The sequence below is a fragment of the Dendropsophus ebraccatus genome, chromosome 2 (genome assembly GCF_027789765.1).
Source record: "Dendropsophus ebraccatus isolate aDenEbr1 chromosome 2, aDenEbr1.pat, whole genome shotgun sequence".
Lineage (NCBI taxonomy): Eukaryota > Metazoa > Chordata > Amphibia > Anura > Hylidae > Dendropsophus > Dendropsophus ebraccatus.
Window position 1 is genome coordinate 47770081 of NC_091455.1, and position 19002 is coordinate 47789082.

At 42.2% G+C, this 19002-nt stretch overlaps 1 protein-coding gene across 3 annotated transcripts in view; it reads left to right on the forward strand.

Annotated features, from left to right (window-relative positions):
- TRPA1 (transient receptor potential cation channel subfamily A member 1) overlaps nt 1-13567 on the forward strand; it is an 80483-nt gene extending 66916 nt beyond the window's left edge. For all 3 annotated transcript variants that reach the window (XM_069957472.1, XM_069957474.1, XM_069957473.1), the window contains 6 exons: nt 1415-1544; nt 2291-2473; nt 5021-5089; nt 7250-7369; nt 7618-7715; nt 9320-13567. In XM_069957472.1, the coding sequence (XP_069813573.1) occupies nt 1415-1544; nt 2291-2473; nt 5021-5089; nt 7250-7369; nt 7618-7715; nt 9320-9515 (796 nt within the window). In that variant the 3' untranslated portion in view covers nt 9516-13567. The remainder of the gene's footprint in view (nt 1-1414; nt 1545-2290; nt 2474-5020; nt 5090-7249; nt 7370-7617; nt 7716-9319) is intronic.
- The last annotated feature ends 5435 nt before the right edge of the window (nt 13568-19002 follow it).

The window sequence follows — 19002 nt, forward strand, 5'->3', positions numbered from 1 at the left end:
TGTGTCAGGCTGTAAAGACAACCTATTCAGAAGGGGGATGGTATCGTCCAGGTGTCAATTTATTTACATATTTCCAGGATCAACAACAGAGTAATGGCACAACGCAGACTTCTATGAAGAGAATGTTTCAGGACTGTAATTCTATGGGAAATACACACTTATCAAGAGAATCTGACAGGTTCTACGTAAAGAACCCTTAGAAGAGACAATGAGAAGCCTCTTTACCCCACCCACATTGTCTGATTGACAGGGGGATAGGCAGGACTCTCACCATCTCTCCTAGGAATCCTGTCAGGATTAATTCTGCTTTAGGGTGCCTTCACACCTACTGGATCCACAGCGGATCTCTCTTCTGCGGATTCAAAGCGAGAACCGCTGCGGATCCGGTACCATTCACCCCTATGATAGCACATATTCGCAGCGGGATTAACATCCCGCTGTGAATTTGTGCTTTAACCTCTCGCTGTCCGCAGCCCCGCCACCGCATTAGCCCATCCTTGGCCGCATCCCCCAGCTCCGGCCGCATTCCTCTATCCCCCGCCGCATCCAGCAGCCCGCATCCCCGGCAGCATCCTGCAGCCCGCCACCGAAAGCATAAAGTACCTGCTCGGTGGCGGGGCTGCAGTGAGGTTCCCGGCTCCGGTCCCGCTAATGAGCAGGACCGGAGTCGGGAGCCTCACTGCAGCCGTGTTGCCGAGCAGGTACTTTATGATCTCGGCGGCGGGCTGCAGGATGCGGCCGGGGATAGGGGATGTGGACTGCTGGATGCGGCAGGGGATGGGGGGATGCAGCCGGAGATGGGGGATGCAGCCGAGGATGGGCTAATGCGGCGGCGGGGCTGCGAACAGCGAGGGGTTAAAGCACATATTCACAGCAGAATGTTAATCCCGCTGCGATTATGTGCTATCATAGGGGTGAATGGTACCGGATCCGCAGCGGTTCTCGCTTCGAATCCACAGAAGAGAGATCCGCTGTGGATCCGGTAGGTGTGAAGGCACCCTTATACTTAGAAATGCCCATTTAAAAATTATGTTCCCTTATAAGTTGGTATAAAAAAAAAATGATTCGAGAATTCTCCATAGAATTTATCAATGTTACCTACTACAGTACATTGTCCAACAATGTCTACAAACAACCACTTATCCTGTTGATCAGTACATGTTTTGTGACCCTATTACAGGCCTGACTATGGTACTAGCTGAGCTGCACAAATACTGAGAACTATGGCTGGTTTGTTTCCACCACCTTAGGGACATGCAAATACTGTACATTTTAATATAATCCAGATAGCAGCAATAGTAGAGTAACACTACCCCCTTTTTTTGTTATATTGCTGTTATAGTAAGAATTACTATATGCTCGATTACAGTAGTGACAAGTAACATTTACTATTACTTTTGAAAAATCCTTTCAGGTTTGAATCCTGTGGAATCTATATAGTAATGTTTTGGGAGATCCTGAGAACACTAGTACGAATTGTAGTCCTCTTCTTTTTCCTGATTTTGGGATTTGGATTAAGCTTCTACGTGGTACTAACTCCACAGGTATGTCAGATATTTAATAAATATTAAATATATATAAATATTAAATATTCGTCTCGAGTATTGAGCACCCAAGCATTTTAGTACTCGCTCATCTCTAATTTATGTTTTGTGTTTTTTTTTTTTTCCTGTGGGCTAAATGGGCTAAAGAACAACTACCTACATATACATTGCATATTTTCCTATATGTTTAGAGGGAAACTTTTTTTTTTTTTTTTGTTCTATTCAACTACTATATAGAATTGTAATTTACTTCTATTTATAAATCTCCTGTCTTCCAGTACTTTGAGTACTTGATTTATTGGAAAAAGAATAGCTGGAGTACCCCTTTAATGGTGCATACAATTGCCAAAGGGAAGCTAGGACAGAGTCTTAAAGGGGTTATACAGTGCTACAAAAACATGGCCATTTTTTTTCAATGACAACACGACTCTTGTCTCCAGTTCAGGGGTGTTTGCAATTCAGCTCCATTCACTTCAATGGAACTGAGCAGCAAAACCCCGCCCAAGCTGGAGACAAGAGTGGTGCTGTCTCTGGAAGAAATTGGCCATGTTTTTGTAGAGCTGGATAAACCCTTTAAATTATGAAAATGATTTTTTTTATATTGTATTGAGAATTTCTCTTCTGTAAATTAATAAATAGTTAAATAATCCTCTAATGGAGGAAGCACTGTTAGCTCTGGCACTGATTTTTATTTCACTATTAACATTAATAGGATTTAATTTTCAGTTTCATTCTTTTTTCTCTAGATGGCGTTCAAGACCCCTATCCTTTCCCTAATGCAGACCTTTACCATGATGCTTGGTGATGTCAACTATCATGACAGCTTTTTGGAGCCAATGCTTAATGATCAGATTGAATATCCATTTTTAACATTTGCTCATCTGGTTGTATTCACCTTGCTAATCCCAATCCTGTTGATGAATTTACTTGTAAGTTATACTTCTTGATATGGGGATATTGTACTTCTAAAATACTTTTTGTTTCTTACATTTTTTTTTCCTTAAGCGTATCCTCTCTATAGCACACTTAAGCAAAGCAGGCTCCATTGTAGTGCAGTTTAACAGGATTTATTCAGGTATATTCTCTGTCACTGTTTATTCCTCACAAACACAGGACATTGCTTCATTTTACCTCACAACACACTGACTGCTCTCCACACAAGATTCTTCTTTCCTTTTCCCTATACTGCTCTGTCACGGTTCTGTTATTTCCCTGCACCGCTCATTGATTGGTGTGATATCAGTGGTGGGCGGGGCTAGAGATGAGGTGTTACAGCTTGCCTGGCAACAGAAGAGACCAAGCTCATGTGACTTTGGTGTCAGAAAGGAGGAGGGAACAGAGGAGCTGAGACCATGTGGATCAGGAAGTGAGTATTTTCTGCAGCTTTGGGGTGTGAGTCAGTATGTGCTGCAGTCAAACGGCCCAATTTATGTAATAGAAACCTATTACAAACAAGCTTAGGTTTTGGGTGGGGACTGAACAGGGTTAAACTTTATTTAGTGGATAAAACCAAGTGTAATCCTTGGCGGCTGCTTAGAAGTGTTAGCTCCTGAGCCTGCTGTATTTCTAAATATCATAAATAATAACCTCTTATTGCTTTCAAACCATTATTGTTTTAAGGACCATCAGCGGAGAGTTCCGCCGCGGAATCCCGCCTTCCTTCGGTGTGACACTTTTTTCATTATGGGAGGGTTTACGTGCCTTTGCTCTCCGCGGCTGTCTACTCAAAGAATTGATGTGTTCATTCTTTGAGCAAAGATTGAGAGAAGCAGAGGAGCACGAGCTCTCCCAAAGAGAAACAGTATCACACTGAGGCAGGTAGGATTCCTTGGCAGAATTCCGTCGATTTCACTCCGTGTTAATTGACTCTCAGTGGGCTAATAGACAGATGCCCCTTGGGACCTTTTTTCAGGTATATTAAAACCCCTTGACACCCTGCAATCTTTTCAGGGGACACCAGTGGGCTGACAACCAGTGAGGAACAATTCTCTATGAAAAACTTGTTAGGGGTTAAGTGGGTGGGATTGGAGTTAACTTTAATCCCTCAAGGACCCATGCCATACGGGTACGTCATGGAATCCTGTCACTTAAGGACCCATGCTGTACCCGTACGTCATGGAGTCTGGCGTTGCTTTGAAGTGAGCTCAGGAACTGAGCTCACTTCAAAGCACATGGGGACCACCTCCTATATGCAGCCAGGTCCTCACTGTTAATGGCGGCCCTTACATCAGTGACAGGAGCTGTGCTCCTGTCACTGTTCCGATCGTTCTATCTGACTGCCAGAGGTCTCTTACCTTCCTGCTGGCAGTCAGATCGGCGATCCATGTATAGTGTCTGCACAGGCAGGCTCTATGCAATGATCACAGATTACACTGGTCAATGCTATGCTATGGCATAGCAATGATCAGTGTATATAATGTAATGTAAAATGTTAAGGGGACATAAAAAGTGTAAAAAAAAAATTAAAAACATGACATAGCCCCTCCCCCAATAAAAATTTAAATCCCCCCTCTTTCTTATTTTATAAATAAAACACATAAAAATAAATAAATAAAAATATTATATATCGTAGCATGCGTAATCGTCCAATCTAATTAAATAAATCAATATTGTTCCTGCACGGTGAACGGCGTAAACAAAAAGCAGTTAAAGAAACACCAGGATTGATTATTTTTATTACATTTTATTTAAAATAAATAAAAAATTATCAGTTATGTTTCATTAATATGGTATTAATAAAAACTAGAGATCATGGCACAAAAAATTACTCCCCATACAGCCCAGTATGTGAAAAAATAAAAACACTATAAGAGTCAAAAAAGGGCCATTGTAATCACACCTATTTGCAAAAACAAAGTTTTAATATTAATAAAAATAGTAAAACATTAGAAAAGCTATATAACCTGCATATCGCTGTATTCAGACTGACCTATAGAATAAAGATAAAATGTAATTTTTACTGTAAAGTGCATTACGTAAACTGGGAACCCCACAATTTGCAGTATTGTGGGGGCTCCTTCATACAAGGTATGGTAGTTCAAAAGGCGCCTTTACAAAGTACACCTGTTCCTGAAAAAAACAAGCCCTTACATGGCCCTGTAGCTGGAAAAATAAAAGAAGACAAGGAGGAAAAAATGAAAATGCTAAATTCAAAATTGTCCCGTCCTTAAGTCCATTTTGGGCTATGTCCTTAAGGGGTTAATATTAGCTTTTCCACCTCATTATGAGAAGGGGTTGATGACACTAAAAGTAACTAAAGTTTTCATAAAATTTCATGAATTTTACAATGGATCAGGTGATATTATTTTTTGCTGTTTTATTGCAAAGAAACTTAATACTATAATGTTAAAAAGGGACTAACATGTACTGTCTTTGTGGCACTGTACTGTATCTGTGGTACTGACATGCATAGTGGTGCCGTGGTATGTATCTGATGGTCACTGGACTAACCCTGCTATCTTATATTGAATCTATAGATTGGTTTGGCTGTTGGAGACATTGCAGAAGTACAGAGGAATGCAGCTCTTAAAAGGATTGCAATGCAGGTGAGTGGAGATATTGTAGAATAAAAATTGCTGCACATTTGGGAAAGCAAAGAAAAAAAAAGGTTGACTTTGATGTGTGGTGTGTGCCCGCATGGGCATTCGACCGGTGGTTAGTCGGAATACAGCTCAGCCTGTAGTTGTACTGTTGTGACGCCAGTGCGGGTTTGGCACACAGGTATGAAAGCATACTTGTTTTTGTTTTAAGGTGGCTGGCTATATCCTTTCCCCTGTGATTGTTGACCTGCCGGTCTAAGAGGGGGTCCCTTGGGGACTTATCACGGTGGTCCGGAGTGGAGTTGTGATCCACCCGGACTATCGGTACTGCCATCCACAGAAAGGGGAGATGACCCAAGGATAGAGTATCTACTGTGTAGGTGCCGGAGCAATAATCACTGAGTCTTGTTCCCATAAATAAATCTTCTTTACTGTGAAAATACTTTTTACAATAGTTGATCATAGACTGTAGACGTAACTGAACAGAATCTGTGCTGAGAGCCGTAGAATAGAAGAGCTGAACTGACTTGGCTGTGAGCTGAGAACAGTATAGAGGAGTTTGTGCTTCAAGTCCAGAGTAGTGAGAGAAGGTTTGTCGTGAGAGTCCCAACCCAATGTAGAAGTGTGCTCTGCCAGAACTTTAGAAGAAGAAGAAGTAGAATACTGAAGACTTGAAGGTAGAAGTATACTTGCATCCGTGTTTCGTCCTTTTGTTGTCTTGTGCCACCTGTTTGCCCTACAGTGTCGGGTGACCCATCTTAGGTTAACACAAGCCCCAGGTCTTGTTACCTGAGTTGAGCAGAGTGGTCAGGATTTCCTGGTGACACCCACACTGCAAGATAGAGTACGTAGGCTTCTAGCAACTTTGCCCTATCCGGATCAGTTCCTTTTGTTATCAGGATACTGTCCTGCACTTTTAGACGTGTTCTTGGTGTGAGTTGGGGTGTTCTCTGACTTGTCCTCTCCTGAGTAGCTTAACACTGCATAGTGTGTAGAAGTGCTGCTTTCAAGAAACTGGTGTCTGTGTCTCCCATGTGTGTCTGTCCACTACCACTGACTGGACTGCACTGTACATGGACTGGAGTGGGGACTTGGAAAAGCCAGGGTCCAGCTGTACTACAGCAGGGACTGTCCTATCTTGCATCCTCTCTCCACCAAGACTTAGGTAAGACTCCCTAAGTGTGGGTGGGTACTTCCCCTCCCCATGTGACGACTTCCTACAGGTGTAAGTGTAATGTCCCCTGTGAGTGGTGGAGATTAAAGCGAAAGGAGTACAGAGATAGGTAGAGAAAAAAAGAAGGCTCTTATTGGTGCGCAGATTATAACAAAGAAAAACCCTTTAGTTACTACAGCTGTGCAGTATACAAGTACAGTTACATACAGTAGTGACATCTTGTGGCAAAAATTAGGTACTACTTTATTACCACTTTGACTTGAAGTACAGACTTTTGTGAGGGGTGTAAAATACTAGTAACAGCAGTGGTGGGACACCACAGATGCAAATTAAAATATCCTGTACTATATGATGGATGACAGCTAAATATGGAAAGTAGAAAAGTGCTGTGATAATGGTGACTGACAAGGAGGAATCTAAGGGTCAGTATCTCTTCCATTAAACATGGATTCTGCTCTGTAATGTGTTTCTCGCATTTCATCAAACGTCTGACATATCACAGTCAGTGGTTTTGATCAGTTGATGCCTGGGTGTTGAGACCCCCACTGATCTCTAAAATAAATTAGATGTGCCCAGCTGCATGTGCTGTGCCTCTTTATTTCTGCTATGTGCACCTGAGGAAGCTGAAGCAAACAATATGTGGCATGAGGCGTGAGGTCTCCTAGATTAATTTTACCAGTCAGTGGTGGTCTTAGCACCCGGACCACCACAAAACAAATCAAAACTTCTTATGACATGTCATAAGTTTGATTAAATGATATGTACACTTTAAGCTCTGCCATCATACTATTTTTTTTCTATAAAACTAAGGAGCAACTGATAGATTAAATTAAAAAAGGAGAATCTATTAAAAAAGGAGAATCTATTTAAAAGAAAAAATATTTCAGCCTAAGCCAGGTTGATTGAAAAAGCCTGAAACATATGACCCAACATAGTAAGTATACCAAGTGTATCTTCATTGTATTTATGTATTTGTACTTGTTTATGTTTAGGTGAATCTCCATACAAATTTAGAGAAGAAACTTCCATACTGGTTCTTGAAGCGTGTGGATCAAGTCACTTCTATAGCTTACCCCAATCGGCCAAGAATATGGGGAGTTGCTATCACATCAGTGAGTATTGTTCTCTTGTTAATATTTTGTTATATAACAAACAGATACAACAGAAACCTGACAGATGTAAATGGGTTCTGTTAAATTATAGTTCAAAATGTTTCTAATTAGATCCAATGCAACCTACTAAAACTATCCTGCATACTGTGCCACTGTTGCTAAAGAGAAAATAAAACTATTTGTTCAAAACGTTCTTTGTCATTCCACAGCTTGTGGAATAATATAACTTTTTTTTTTTTTTTTTTTAGAATTTTTTGAATTATTTCCTCACCTGTGAAGGGCTTAAAGCTGAGGTTCCTAATAATGATGCCACAATGGAAGTAGAACTTTGGAAGCAGAAGAATAGGTTTGTATTCACCATATTCTTCTATTTTTCTGTATTTTGGTTTGTGAATCAAAACGTTGTTAACCCCTTAATGACTGAAGACAACTATTTTCGCCATGGGGCTGTTATGGAAATGGCTTGGCCTCATACCCAGTGACTCTTTTCCAGTGTCAGAAGTTAAGGGCTGCTGTTAGGCCCCCTTCACACGTCCGGAAAAAACATCCGGATTTCCGGACCCATACACTTTAATTAGTCACGGACACCCTTCCGGATTTTTCCGGAAGGGTGTCCGTTCCGGAAAATAGATCCGGAAAAAATAGGACATGTCCTATTTTTATCCGGAATTCCGGCCCGGACGCCCCCATAGAAGTCTATGGGAGCGCCGGAATCACGGTCACTTTCCTGAAGTACATCAGGAAAGTGCCCGTGATTCCGGATAAGTGAGAGGCGGCCGGCCCCCGCAAACACTGGCACCCCTACCTTCCCACCGCACAGGCAGCAGCAGCACAGGCCTCCCTCCCTTCCACCAACTCCGCCCCCTCCCCCCCGGATCGGACAGCTTCCAACCCCCGCACCCCCCCCGGACCGGACAGCATGCACCTACCCCGCCCCCCCGGACTGGACAGCTTCCCCCCCCTCCCCCGGACAGCATCCACCCAAATCACCCCCCCTGGACCGCAGCCGCTGGATCACCCGGCCGCGTACGCACAACGCCAGTGCCCCCCCCCACCCCGGAACTCACCACCCTTCGCTGCACCCCCGGACAGCAGCCGCCCGATCACCCAGCTCGTCACTCTTGTGATCACCCAGCTCTGCACCTCCGCCAACCCGCCCGGGACTCACCACCAGCCGCCGCCGCCGACAGGTGAGATACAACATCCCCCCCGAACTAAAACTCCCATCATGTAGGCCCTGATGGGAGTTGTACTTCTGCTGCCTGTGGCCATCCAGGTTGCAGAAGTACAACTCTCATCATGCCTCTGCTGACAGGCCATGATGGGAGTTGTACTTCTGCTGCCTGTGGCCATCAAGGTTGCAGAAGTACAACTCTCATCATGCCTCTGCTGACAGGCCATGATGGGAGTTTTACTTCTGCTGCCTGTGGCCATCCAGGTTGCAGAAGTACAACTCCCATCATCCCTTATGTTGGCATACTAGACCATATTAAGAACTATTTTTTTTTTCTCATCAGGAAATCCTGAAGGTTTTTCCTGATGGTTTCCTGATGGTAAAAACGGATTACTGACAGGAAATCCTGATACTTTCCTGATGACATTTGAGGTCTCCTGATCAGGATTTCCTGACAGTAAAAACTGACACGGACGTGTGAATGGGGCCTCAATATTCATCATGTAACAATCGCCGTACTGGCATGGGTGCTGTTGTCAAAGTGTCATTTAATAGGCCTTAATAAAAGTTATTGGTGGGGGGCGGAGGGGTGGTGGTATGTCTTGGTTGCAGAAGACTTGAGCCGTGTTCTGCTCCCTTCACAATCAATTTAATGTATCCTCCCAGCTATACTTATTGTTAGTCCTACTTCACCTGGCCCTTTAACTATACTTAGATTTGCAGAAAAATTATCTTGTGTCTATAAGAACTGACTGTAATATTTGCCCAATTTTTAGACTGAAGGACCTATCCACAGTAATGCAGAAGCAGCATGAACTTATCAAGCTAATAATTCAGAAAATGGAGATTGTATCAGAAGCAGACGAAGAAGACCAGCAGGATCTCTTTCACCATAACAAACCAAAGAAACAGATGGAGCGTAAAGAAAGCAAATGGGATTGTGTGGTTAAAGCCGTAAAATGTAAAAGTTAAACTGGTGCATCTAATATATCCTGTATATTCATTTGACCATACATATTTCAAAGGCTGATGATGACTGCTGTATTGAAATGTGTTCCTTATGGTCTGCATCTGGATTATGTGCCAGTCTTAAATGGGTCCACCACTATGTCTTTCATGGGAAGTTATGGTAGTTAGTTTTATCAGATAGCAACTGAAGGGTATAATACTTGACCCATGATTTCTGAGCTTTTATTTTAAGGCAACCCATGGTAATATGTCTCCTTCTTGGGAAATGCCTTTTTTTTTTATTTCCAAGAATATATGTTCTGGTTTTCAGTAATTTATGTAGCCCAAGACTGAGAACACTTACCCTTGTATTGTCTGGTTCTTATGGAGAAGAAAAACAAGAGCTCAGAGGAATCCAACCCTAAGTAATGATAGTTTTCCTACTGTACTGTATATGCTAAATATGCGATAACACTTGATTTTTCTTCCCAACCTCATATATGCAGACCTAAGAATACAGGGGTTGTGTTCACAACCTTGAAGAAATTTTATTCCTTTATTTTTCCTCTATCCATAAAAGTGAGGGATCAAGAGGCATCCCGTGCTGTGAAAAGGGGATGTCTTAATGGTGGCAACACCCCTATAAGGGCTCATGCATATAGCTCTGTAGGAGTTTCACATGGTGCCTTTAGGCCATATACCTCTAATTTCATACAGAGGGCATAACAAAGCTTTTATGTTCAGTGGCATAACTAGAAATGGCTGGGCCCCATAGCAAACTTTTGATTCAGCCCCCTCCCAACTGACCACTAAGCCATGAAGTGTAGTCATAACTGCAGTGCATTCAGTTAAAGGGACATTTGCAGATCCTGGGAGGCCCACTCGGCCAACTTGTGTTGCAAATGATGACAGCTTAAGGGGCCCAGGGTATTGCAGGAGCAGGCCATGGGGCCCCTGATGCAGTGGGCCCCATAGCAGCTGCTTTGGCTGCTACAGTGGTAGTTACACCCCTGTTTATGTCATTTGGCTGCACAAAGGCTGTATGACTCCATATTAAGTGATCATATAGCTTTTATGCACTATACAAATGTGTCTATGTTTACCTTTCACTAAACTGTTTGAGCACTCTCCATGCTCCCCATGATTTTGAGTCCCACAAAAAAAACAGTATCTGCTGGTGAATGTGGCAAACATAGTCACTTTTGCACTATTGAAATAGCTTTGAATCATTGGATCCGGAGCGGGGTGTATGCTATTATCTATATCAGCATTCCACAAGGCATACCACAGAGGGATATGTTCAGATGTGAATCTAGCTCAGGGTCTTATTAGACGAAGAAATTTTTAACAATAAACGCTTTTAAATGAGAGCTACTTGAAATCGCTCACCATATTACACAGAACGATAGTCGTTAGTTACGACCGATACTATGTTTACTCCATCTGATCCCAGCAGAAGGGTGAACGATGTGGAATTACACTGAATAATTAGCAAACAACTAACAATGATTTTGGTGTCAGCACAGAATTAATGATCAATGACACATAAACAATTTCTTGTTGGTCATTTGATCGTTTCCTGCATTTACACAAAACGATTATCAACTAAATTCAAACGATATAACGATATTACGATAAACGATAACAATATTTTTTGCACCATATTCAGGGCCCTTAACTGACGCAAACGAAACCTCTCATGTACCTAGGAATTGTGAGATTATTTGAGAGCAAAGCTTGGTTAGTTTGGAACCAGCTTTTACCCATCTCCCCCTGTAATTCTCACATTAGCTTTTAATGTTTATAAATCTGAAAGAATAAAGGTACTTATAGTGAAAAAAATACTGACATGCTTAGACAAATGTTAGAATATTTACATTGAAAATAAGCTTTACAAAAGGAAATATGTGCACTGATGAATTGTTAGATTTAGTAAAATTGCAGTGAGCCCAAAAGTTTTCCGTAATTTTATTTCAAGGCACTTTATTAAGAAAATAATTCTTTATTTCAGCCTAATTTCTATGTTAATCCTATTTTTCTTACTTTTCCATTTTGAATGGAATTATTATAAAGAGCCATTAAAATGAGCGCTTACAAAGTACACCAAAGAAGTAGACGGTAGGAGAGGGGGGGAGTAAAGTAGGTGTGGCTAGTCAGTACCTCCTCTCCGCTGCCTGTTTTTCTGTGTACTGTTAGATTCAGTACAATTGCAGTGAGCCCAAAAGTTTTCTATCATTTTATTTTAAGGCACTTTATTAGGAAAATATTTATTTCAGCCTAATTTCTATGTTAATCCTATTTTTTTTACTGTTCCATTTCACTAGAATTATTGTAAAGAGCCATTAAAATGAGCGCTTACAAAGTACACCGAAGAAGTAGACGGTAGGAGAGGGGGGAGTAAAGTAGGTGTGGCTAGTCAGTACCTCCTCTCCGCTGCCTGTTTTTCTGTGTATACGCCAGTCAACGTATAATCCTCAGGGCAGGACTACAGTGAAAAGTAGAGGCAGATAACACAGGATTCCTTCATTTACAGGAAGAAATGGAAACCGCATAACGCCTCACACATGTATAATGACAGGGACAGAGATGTTCAGCCCAGATCTCCACCCGCACCTCTGCTCTACCTACTTGGATCAATTGCCCTGATAATGGCAGCCCCATCTGGGTGACAGTTCCTTCCTATGTGCAAAGGGAATTTAAACCAGGAGAAAAGTCTAGCAAACCAGATCAATACTTGGAGGACACATAGCAGAAGAATCAGCAGACAATAAATATTCAGCGTACAGTTCAAGGGTCCATAGCCAAGAGGTGTCGTAATGGTAGTATCTGTAGGTGGGAGGTTATTAGTAGGTGGGAGGTCAGAAGCCAGAAGGATCAAACACCAGAAGGCAGAGAAGGTAAAAAGGTCAGGTTAACAAGTAGGCAGAGACAAGGAACCAGGCCAGAGCTAGAAGAGTATGAGACGCCAGGCTGATGGTGATTGGTCTGGTTTCTATGGTCTCTGACTGGCTAAAGACCAACACAAACACAAAATGGTAATCAGGTAAGTATTTTAGAATGTGGCACAGAAAATGAGCCAATAGATCATTTTCTGACTGTCCTGGTGCCTGATGTAATATAAACAGGCCCTGCAGCAGTGATGGTGCCTTATTATTTTGCAAGGAAATTAGAATTAAAAAAAGAAATCTACATACATACAATAGAAAACAAATAGGGAAATATATGTTTCAGTATATAATTTTAATTAGTAAAGAATTAAAGGTTAACTATCATGTCAGAGGTTTGTATTAGTTGGGGTCCGGGTGCTGAGACACCCACCAATCGTTAAAATGAAGGGGTAGACGTCATGTCCACCTCACTGGTAAAGTAGCAGTCGAGAAAATTATAATGGAGTCCGGTGGAACTTCTGGCTCTGGTTACTGGAAGTTCCATAGGGCTCTATTATAATAAAAGGGGTTATCCAGCGCTACAAAAACATGGCCACTTTCCCCCTACTGTTGTCTCCAGATTGGGTGGGGTTTTGAAACTCAATTGGAGCTTAATTGCAAACCTGAACTGGAGACAACAGTAGGGGGAAAAGTGGCCATGTTTTTGTAGCGCTGGATAACCCTTTTAAGTCCACCGCTGCTGCACCATCAGCCCCTTCATTCTAATGATTGCCGGGGGTCTCATCACCCGGACTTTGACAATACAAACCTCTGATACGCCGCTAAGACATGTCAGAAGATTGTTTAAATGAAAGGTACTCTTTAAGTGAAACTTTACCTATAACTAAGAGATAATTTAATAGCTTTTTCATAATCCTGTGGATGCTACCAGTTCATTGACGGCCATTTTATGTAACTGAATATCATCTCCTTCTTTTGAATGTCATATCTATACGCCTTGTTCAGCAAGAGTCTCTTATTGTACCATCAATAGTATAAGATTTTGAAGATCTATTATTCCAATATTGACATTATGAGGTGTGATACATGCTTTCATATGGATATGCAGCACACATAACCTGCTGTACAAAATACATCAATATAATGTAAAAAAAAAAAAAAAAAAAAAAAGTAATGCGAAATGCAAATAAAAGGTCATATTTGGCTAAAGTGTTGTTTTCCATGTGTAACATAATTAATTTCCATGATTTTGATTTTATCGATTATAAGTTATACACATAAGCGACAACCTGGGAGTATCCTGGGAGGAGTGGAATAGTCCCAAATTTCTTGCTATTCAGTGTTGCCTTCCATGTATCCTTAAAACATTGATAAAAGAGTTGTCCCATCATATAAAGTGATGGCACATTACCAGGATATGCCATTATGATTAATAGGGTTTCAATTGTTGGGGTCCACATCAATCCTGAGGAGTCACAATGGTGGTACAGGGCTGTGTTCATTCACACAGTACAGTTCATTATATCCCTGAACCGTGCCCTGGACACCCAACCATGCATGGACATGCAATGTGGTCTCAATCATCTGCATTTGTCAGATGCCTGTACTCCTTTGTATACTTTCAACGGGTACATATACTTTTAGCATAGAGCGCCATGAAAACTGCAGTAGGGACTGTAAAGTAGGGGTGCCCTAAATATTCCTATTTTACTGTCAGTAGGTTTTTGTATCCAAACACATTCATGAACAATATACGCTATGTCTACAGGGCCGTATTAACAGCTGCTGCTGCCCTAGGTGCTAAACCTGCAGACCCCCCATTTTCACTTACCAGTAACCATTATGATTTTCTAGTTTCTGAACATCATATTGGTATCTGATCAGTCTTAGGCCGCATTCCCACATTTAGGCTGGGTTCACACTACGTATATTTCAGTCAGTATTGTGGTCCTCATATTGCAACCAAAACCAGGAGTGGATTAAAAACACAGAAAGGCTCTGTTCACACAATGATGAAATTGAGTGGATGGCCGCCATATAACAGTAAATAACTGCCATTATTTCAATATAACAGCCGTTCCCTCCTTGCGGCGGGCTCTGGTGAAAATCAGCGGCCCCTTACACTCTGCTCCCTGGTGCGGTTTATGCCATTGCTGGTGATGGTACAGAGGATCCACGACTCCCATCGTTACAAGGAACAATGCTTCTTTTCCCCAATGTATCTATAGGCACATTATAGGTTTGAGGCTGCGTTCACACTACGTATATTTCAGTCAGTATATTTCAGTCAGTATTGCAACCAAAACAAGGAGTGGATTAAAAACACAGAAAGGATCTGTTCACATAATGTTGAAATTGAGTGGATGGCCGCCATATAACAGTAAATAACTGCCATTATTTCAATATAACAGCCGTTGTTCTAAAATAACAGCAAATATTTGCCATTAAATGGCGGCCATCCACTCAATTTCACCATTATGTGAACAGATCCTTTCTGTGTTTTTAATCCACTCCTGGTTTTGATTGCAATATGAGGACCACAATACTGACTGAAATATACGTAGTGTGAACATAGCCTTACTGTACGTCACAACATGCAGCTGAAACTAGACCCTCATGCAGTAACCAATAGGCGTATGGCCACTAATCCTGGTGACAGCACATACAAGACCTTACCAATAACACCCCACCACCACCACCAGATCTACTGGCAAGTCTGAGCAGGGAGTGGGAGTGCCCCCTGGTGCTGCCCCCTTAAAGATGCTGCCCTAAGCACCGTACCATGGGTGCCTAGTGGTAAATACGGCCCTGTATGTCTACTTAGACCTCACCCGCGAACAAAAAATACTAAACAGTGCCAAATACCAGATTGGTGCCACTGCCAACCAAATAAATCTGTGCAGCACCAGATTCCTCCGCAGTAACGCTAGGTAGATATCATAGTACTGCACAAAATAACTCTCCAGCAGCATCCAATATCACAATGCAGCACTAAATACCTCCCCAGCAGTGACACATATTTCAATGCAGCACCAATACAACACCAACAAACAGCTCAGTGTAGCACAAATTTAACCCACTCATTTCCCCCCCTTCCTTCGCCAGACTGTCAGCACAGTAGATACTTGAGGTAGGTAGGGGAAAGCTTTCCTGTGGTCTCCGGAATAGTCCTTCATCCTTTATAATCCCAGAACTTCACTGATAATGCAAGCTTGGTATCATCTGTGCCGCTCCTACTTTTGAGTCCCTGCTTTGTATCTCTCTAGAACAGATTTGAACTGTATCACGTCCTGCGTAAGAGTTGAAACAGGATTTAAAACTATGAGGGAGATTTATCAAACCTGGTGTAAAGTAAAACTGGCTCAGTTGCCCCTAGCAACCAATCAGATTCCACCTTTCATTCCTCACAGACTCTTTGGAAAATGAAAGGTAGAATCTGATTTGTTGCTAGGGGCAACTGAGCCAGTTTTAATTTACACCATGTTTAATAAATCTCCCCCTATATATCTATTATTGTAAAAGTGAATATCTGTCTGTCCATCCAAATGTGGCATATAGGTACACTGAGTGACTGGAAAGGTGTATGTGACAGTCTTGACCTTGCCGGATGTACACAGCACTCACTAACTATGGACCAGGAAAAAACCTTTATGCTAACGCACCAGGCAACAAAGCTGTCAATGTTGTTCATCAGTAGGCTCTGCCGTATGACTCATCTCCTATGAGTTCTATGACTTCATCTCCTACCAGTTTGGCTGTTCATGAGGTATTTATGAGGTTAAAGCGAGTCTGTACCCACAATTTGACACCCCCAAACCACTTGTACCTTCGGATAGCTGCTTTTAATCCAATATCTGTCCTGGGGTCTGTTTGGCAGGTGATGCAGCTATTGTCCTAAAAAACAAATTTAAACTTGCAGCCCTGTGTCAAATTTGCGTGACCTAAAGTGTGTATGCCCTAGGATTGCAATGCCCCTCCATCCTTCCTCCCTGCCCTCCTCATCACTAAGAAAGCCCCCGGGCATGGTTTTTCCTATTCATCAACTGAACACTGCACAGCGCCTTAACGATCCAGCTCATGTGTAGTGTTCACACAGGTGGTGATTAGGAGAAATTGTTCTAGGGGCATTCCTAATGATGAAGAGGGCGGGGAGGAGGGATGGAGAGGTGTTGGAAGCCTAGGACATGGGTACTCTAGGCCACGCCAATTTGACACAGGTCTGCAAGTTTAAAAGTTGTTTTTAAGGACAATAACTGCATCACCTGCCGATCGGACCCCAGGACAGATCTTGGATTAAAAGCAGCTATCCGAAGGTAAAAGTGGTTTGGGGGGGTCAGATTGTGGGTACAGAGTTTCTTTAAAAGCTAAAATAAGTAGTGGTTAACTGCTACTCTATATTTCTACTGCTACTATTATATATGGCTTCTAGGTTTATCTTGAACAAAACAACGAAGACTCAGACTGACCCCAATAAAATAAATCCAATTAACGCAGACAAAATTTCATACACTTACAATATACAGTATATAGCACCTGTTGGGTACAGAGATTATTAAATGATAGAAGTCAGACTGAAAAGTTGTGGAGAGCCCTTGAACGTCAGTGTTTCCAGTAGTTATAGTGAATGTTTCAAAGGATAACACTAGGTGTCAGTGTAACATACAAATATATAGCTTTGGAAGTCAGCTATATGGATAGTAAGCTAGCCTAGCATGTAGAAACATACATATTTTCCTTACCAGTTTGCACTAAACTGTAGAACTGGTCCAGATGGAGATTTTTCTCTGGAACTAAGAACACATAGCATCCTGTAGCTCTTTCTATCTAGGACAGACTGATTATGGTTACTTCCAAGCCTCAACATGTGCTAAAAGCCATATGGCTGATCCACCTGCTCAGTAGGTACTCAGTAGGTGTCAGGACTGACTAGGGAAGGCACAGACAGTGTGGTCCTTGATGCTGAACCCACGCTAGCTGTCTCTACCTAGTTGCCACACTCTGCCCTAGGTGGCAGCGGGCAACTGGGCAGCGTTCCCTATACTGCAGCAAGTGGTAATACAAAACAAACAAGACAAAACACACACAATAAAAGGGGGTCAGCAGTTCAAGTCGGCAACGTATGGGAAGCAAAGCTACAGAATCAATATCCGGAAGAGAAGTCGAGGTCACAACAGCCAAAGATCAAAATAGACAGAATAGTCAGGTCACAAACGCTAGATCAAGGAGGCACTAGGAAACTAGGCTCTTTCACTAGACTAGAAGTCCCAGCCCAGTCCAAATACTGACAGCTATCTGGGCGAGTCAGTTGTCAGTCAAATCACTGTGATCGAGAGTATGTCAAAAACATAAGCATTCTGGTTGCTATGAACACCGAGCTGAACCAGTCCTAACAGTAGGTCCTTTTACCTAAAGACTTGGCTTTACCACTGCATACCTCCCAAGTGTCCCTCTTTTGGTGGGACAGTCCCTACTTTTGACCCATGTCCCTCTGTCCCTCTTTGCCCCTTACATGTTCCTCTTTTTGACCTAGGAATTAGATTTGCATCAATAAACTTTCTATGTTGCTCTAGAAAGTGTCTGATTTCTTCCTGTATAATAGACCCAAACTTGCATAATATTCCATTATGTGGGGCAGGTTGTATCCTAAAAATTGTAATATTCAGATGAATCATATGACATTATGGCCACTGTGACACACTCGATTCACACTTGTGTCATTGATTTCTACGGCCCCATACACACTTCTGTAGGTGTTACTGATCTGATTTGGGAACAAGATCTGTGCTGCAAAAAAATGATTGTGTCACCTGACAGCGAATCCTTGTAAATGTAGATAGCTGCTGAAACACATTCGTAATCCCGTCCATGGTTCCGCAATAACAGACAGCGTTACTCATATGTGACTGGGAACTAAGGATTCAGTCACACTTCCAGGATCAGCTGCAGATTTGCAGATATCAATGTAACTAAAAGAATCAATCTGCAGCAGATCCTGTATGTGTGATTGCATCAATCTGCAGCAGATCCCGTATGTGTGATTGCATCAATCTGCAGCAGATCCCGTATGTGTGATTGCATCAATCTGCAGCAGATCCCGAATGTGTGATTGCATTAATCTGCAGCAGATCCCGTATGTGTGATTGCATCAATCTGCAGCAGATCCTGTATGTGTGATTGCAGCAATCTGCAGCAGATCCCGTATGTGTGATTGCAACAATCTGCAGCAGATCCTGTATGTGTGATTGCATCAATCTGCAGCAGATCCCGTATGTGTGATTGCATCAATCTGCAGCAGATCCTGTATGTGTGATTGCATCAATCTGCAGCAGATCCCATATTTGTGATTGCATCAATCTGCAGCAGATCCTGTATGTGTCGTTGCATCAATCTGCAGCAGATCCTGTATGTGTGATTGCATCAATCTGCAGCAGATCCCGTATGTGTGATTGCATCAATCTGCAGCAGATCCTGTATGTGTGATTGCATCAATCTGCAGCAGATCCCATATTTGTGATTGCATCAATCTGCAGCAGATCCTGTATGTGTCGTTGCATCAATCTGCAGCAGATCCCGAATGTGTGATTGCATTAATCTGCAGCAGATCCCGTATGTGTGATTGCATC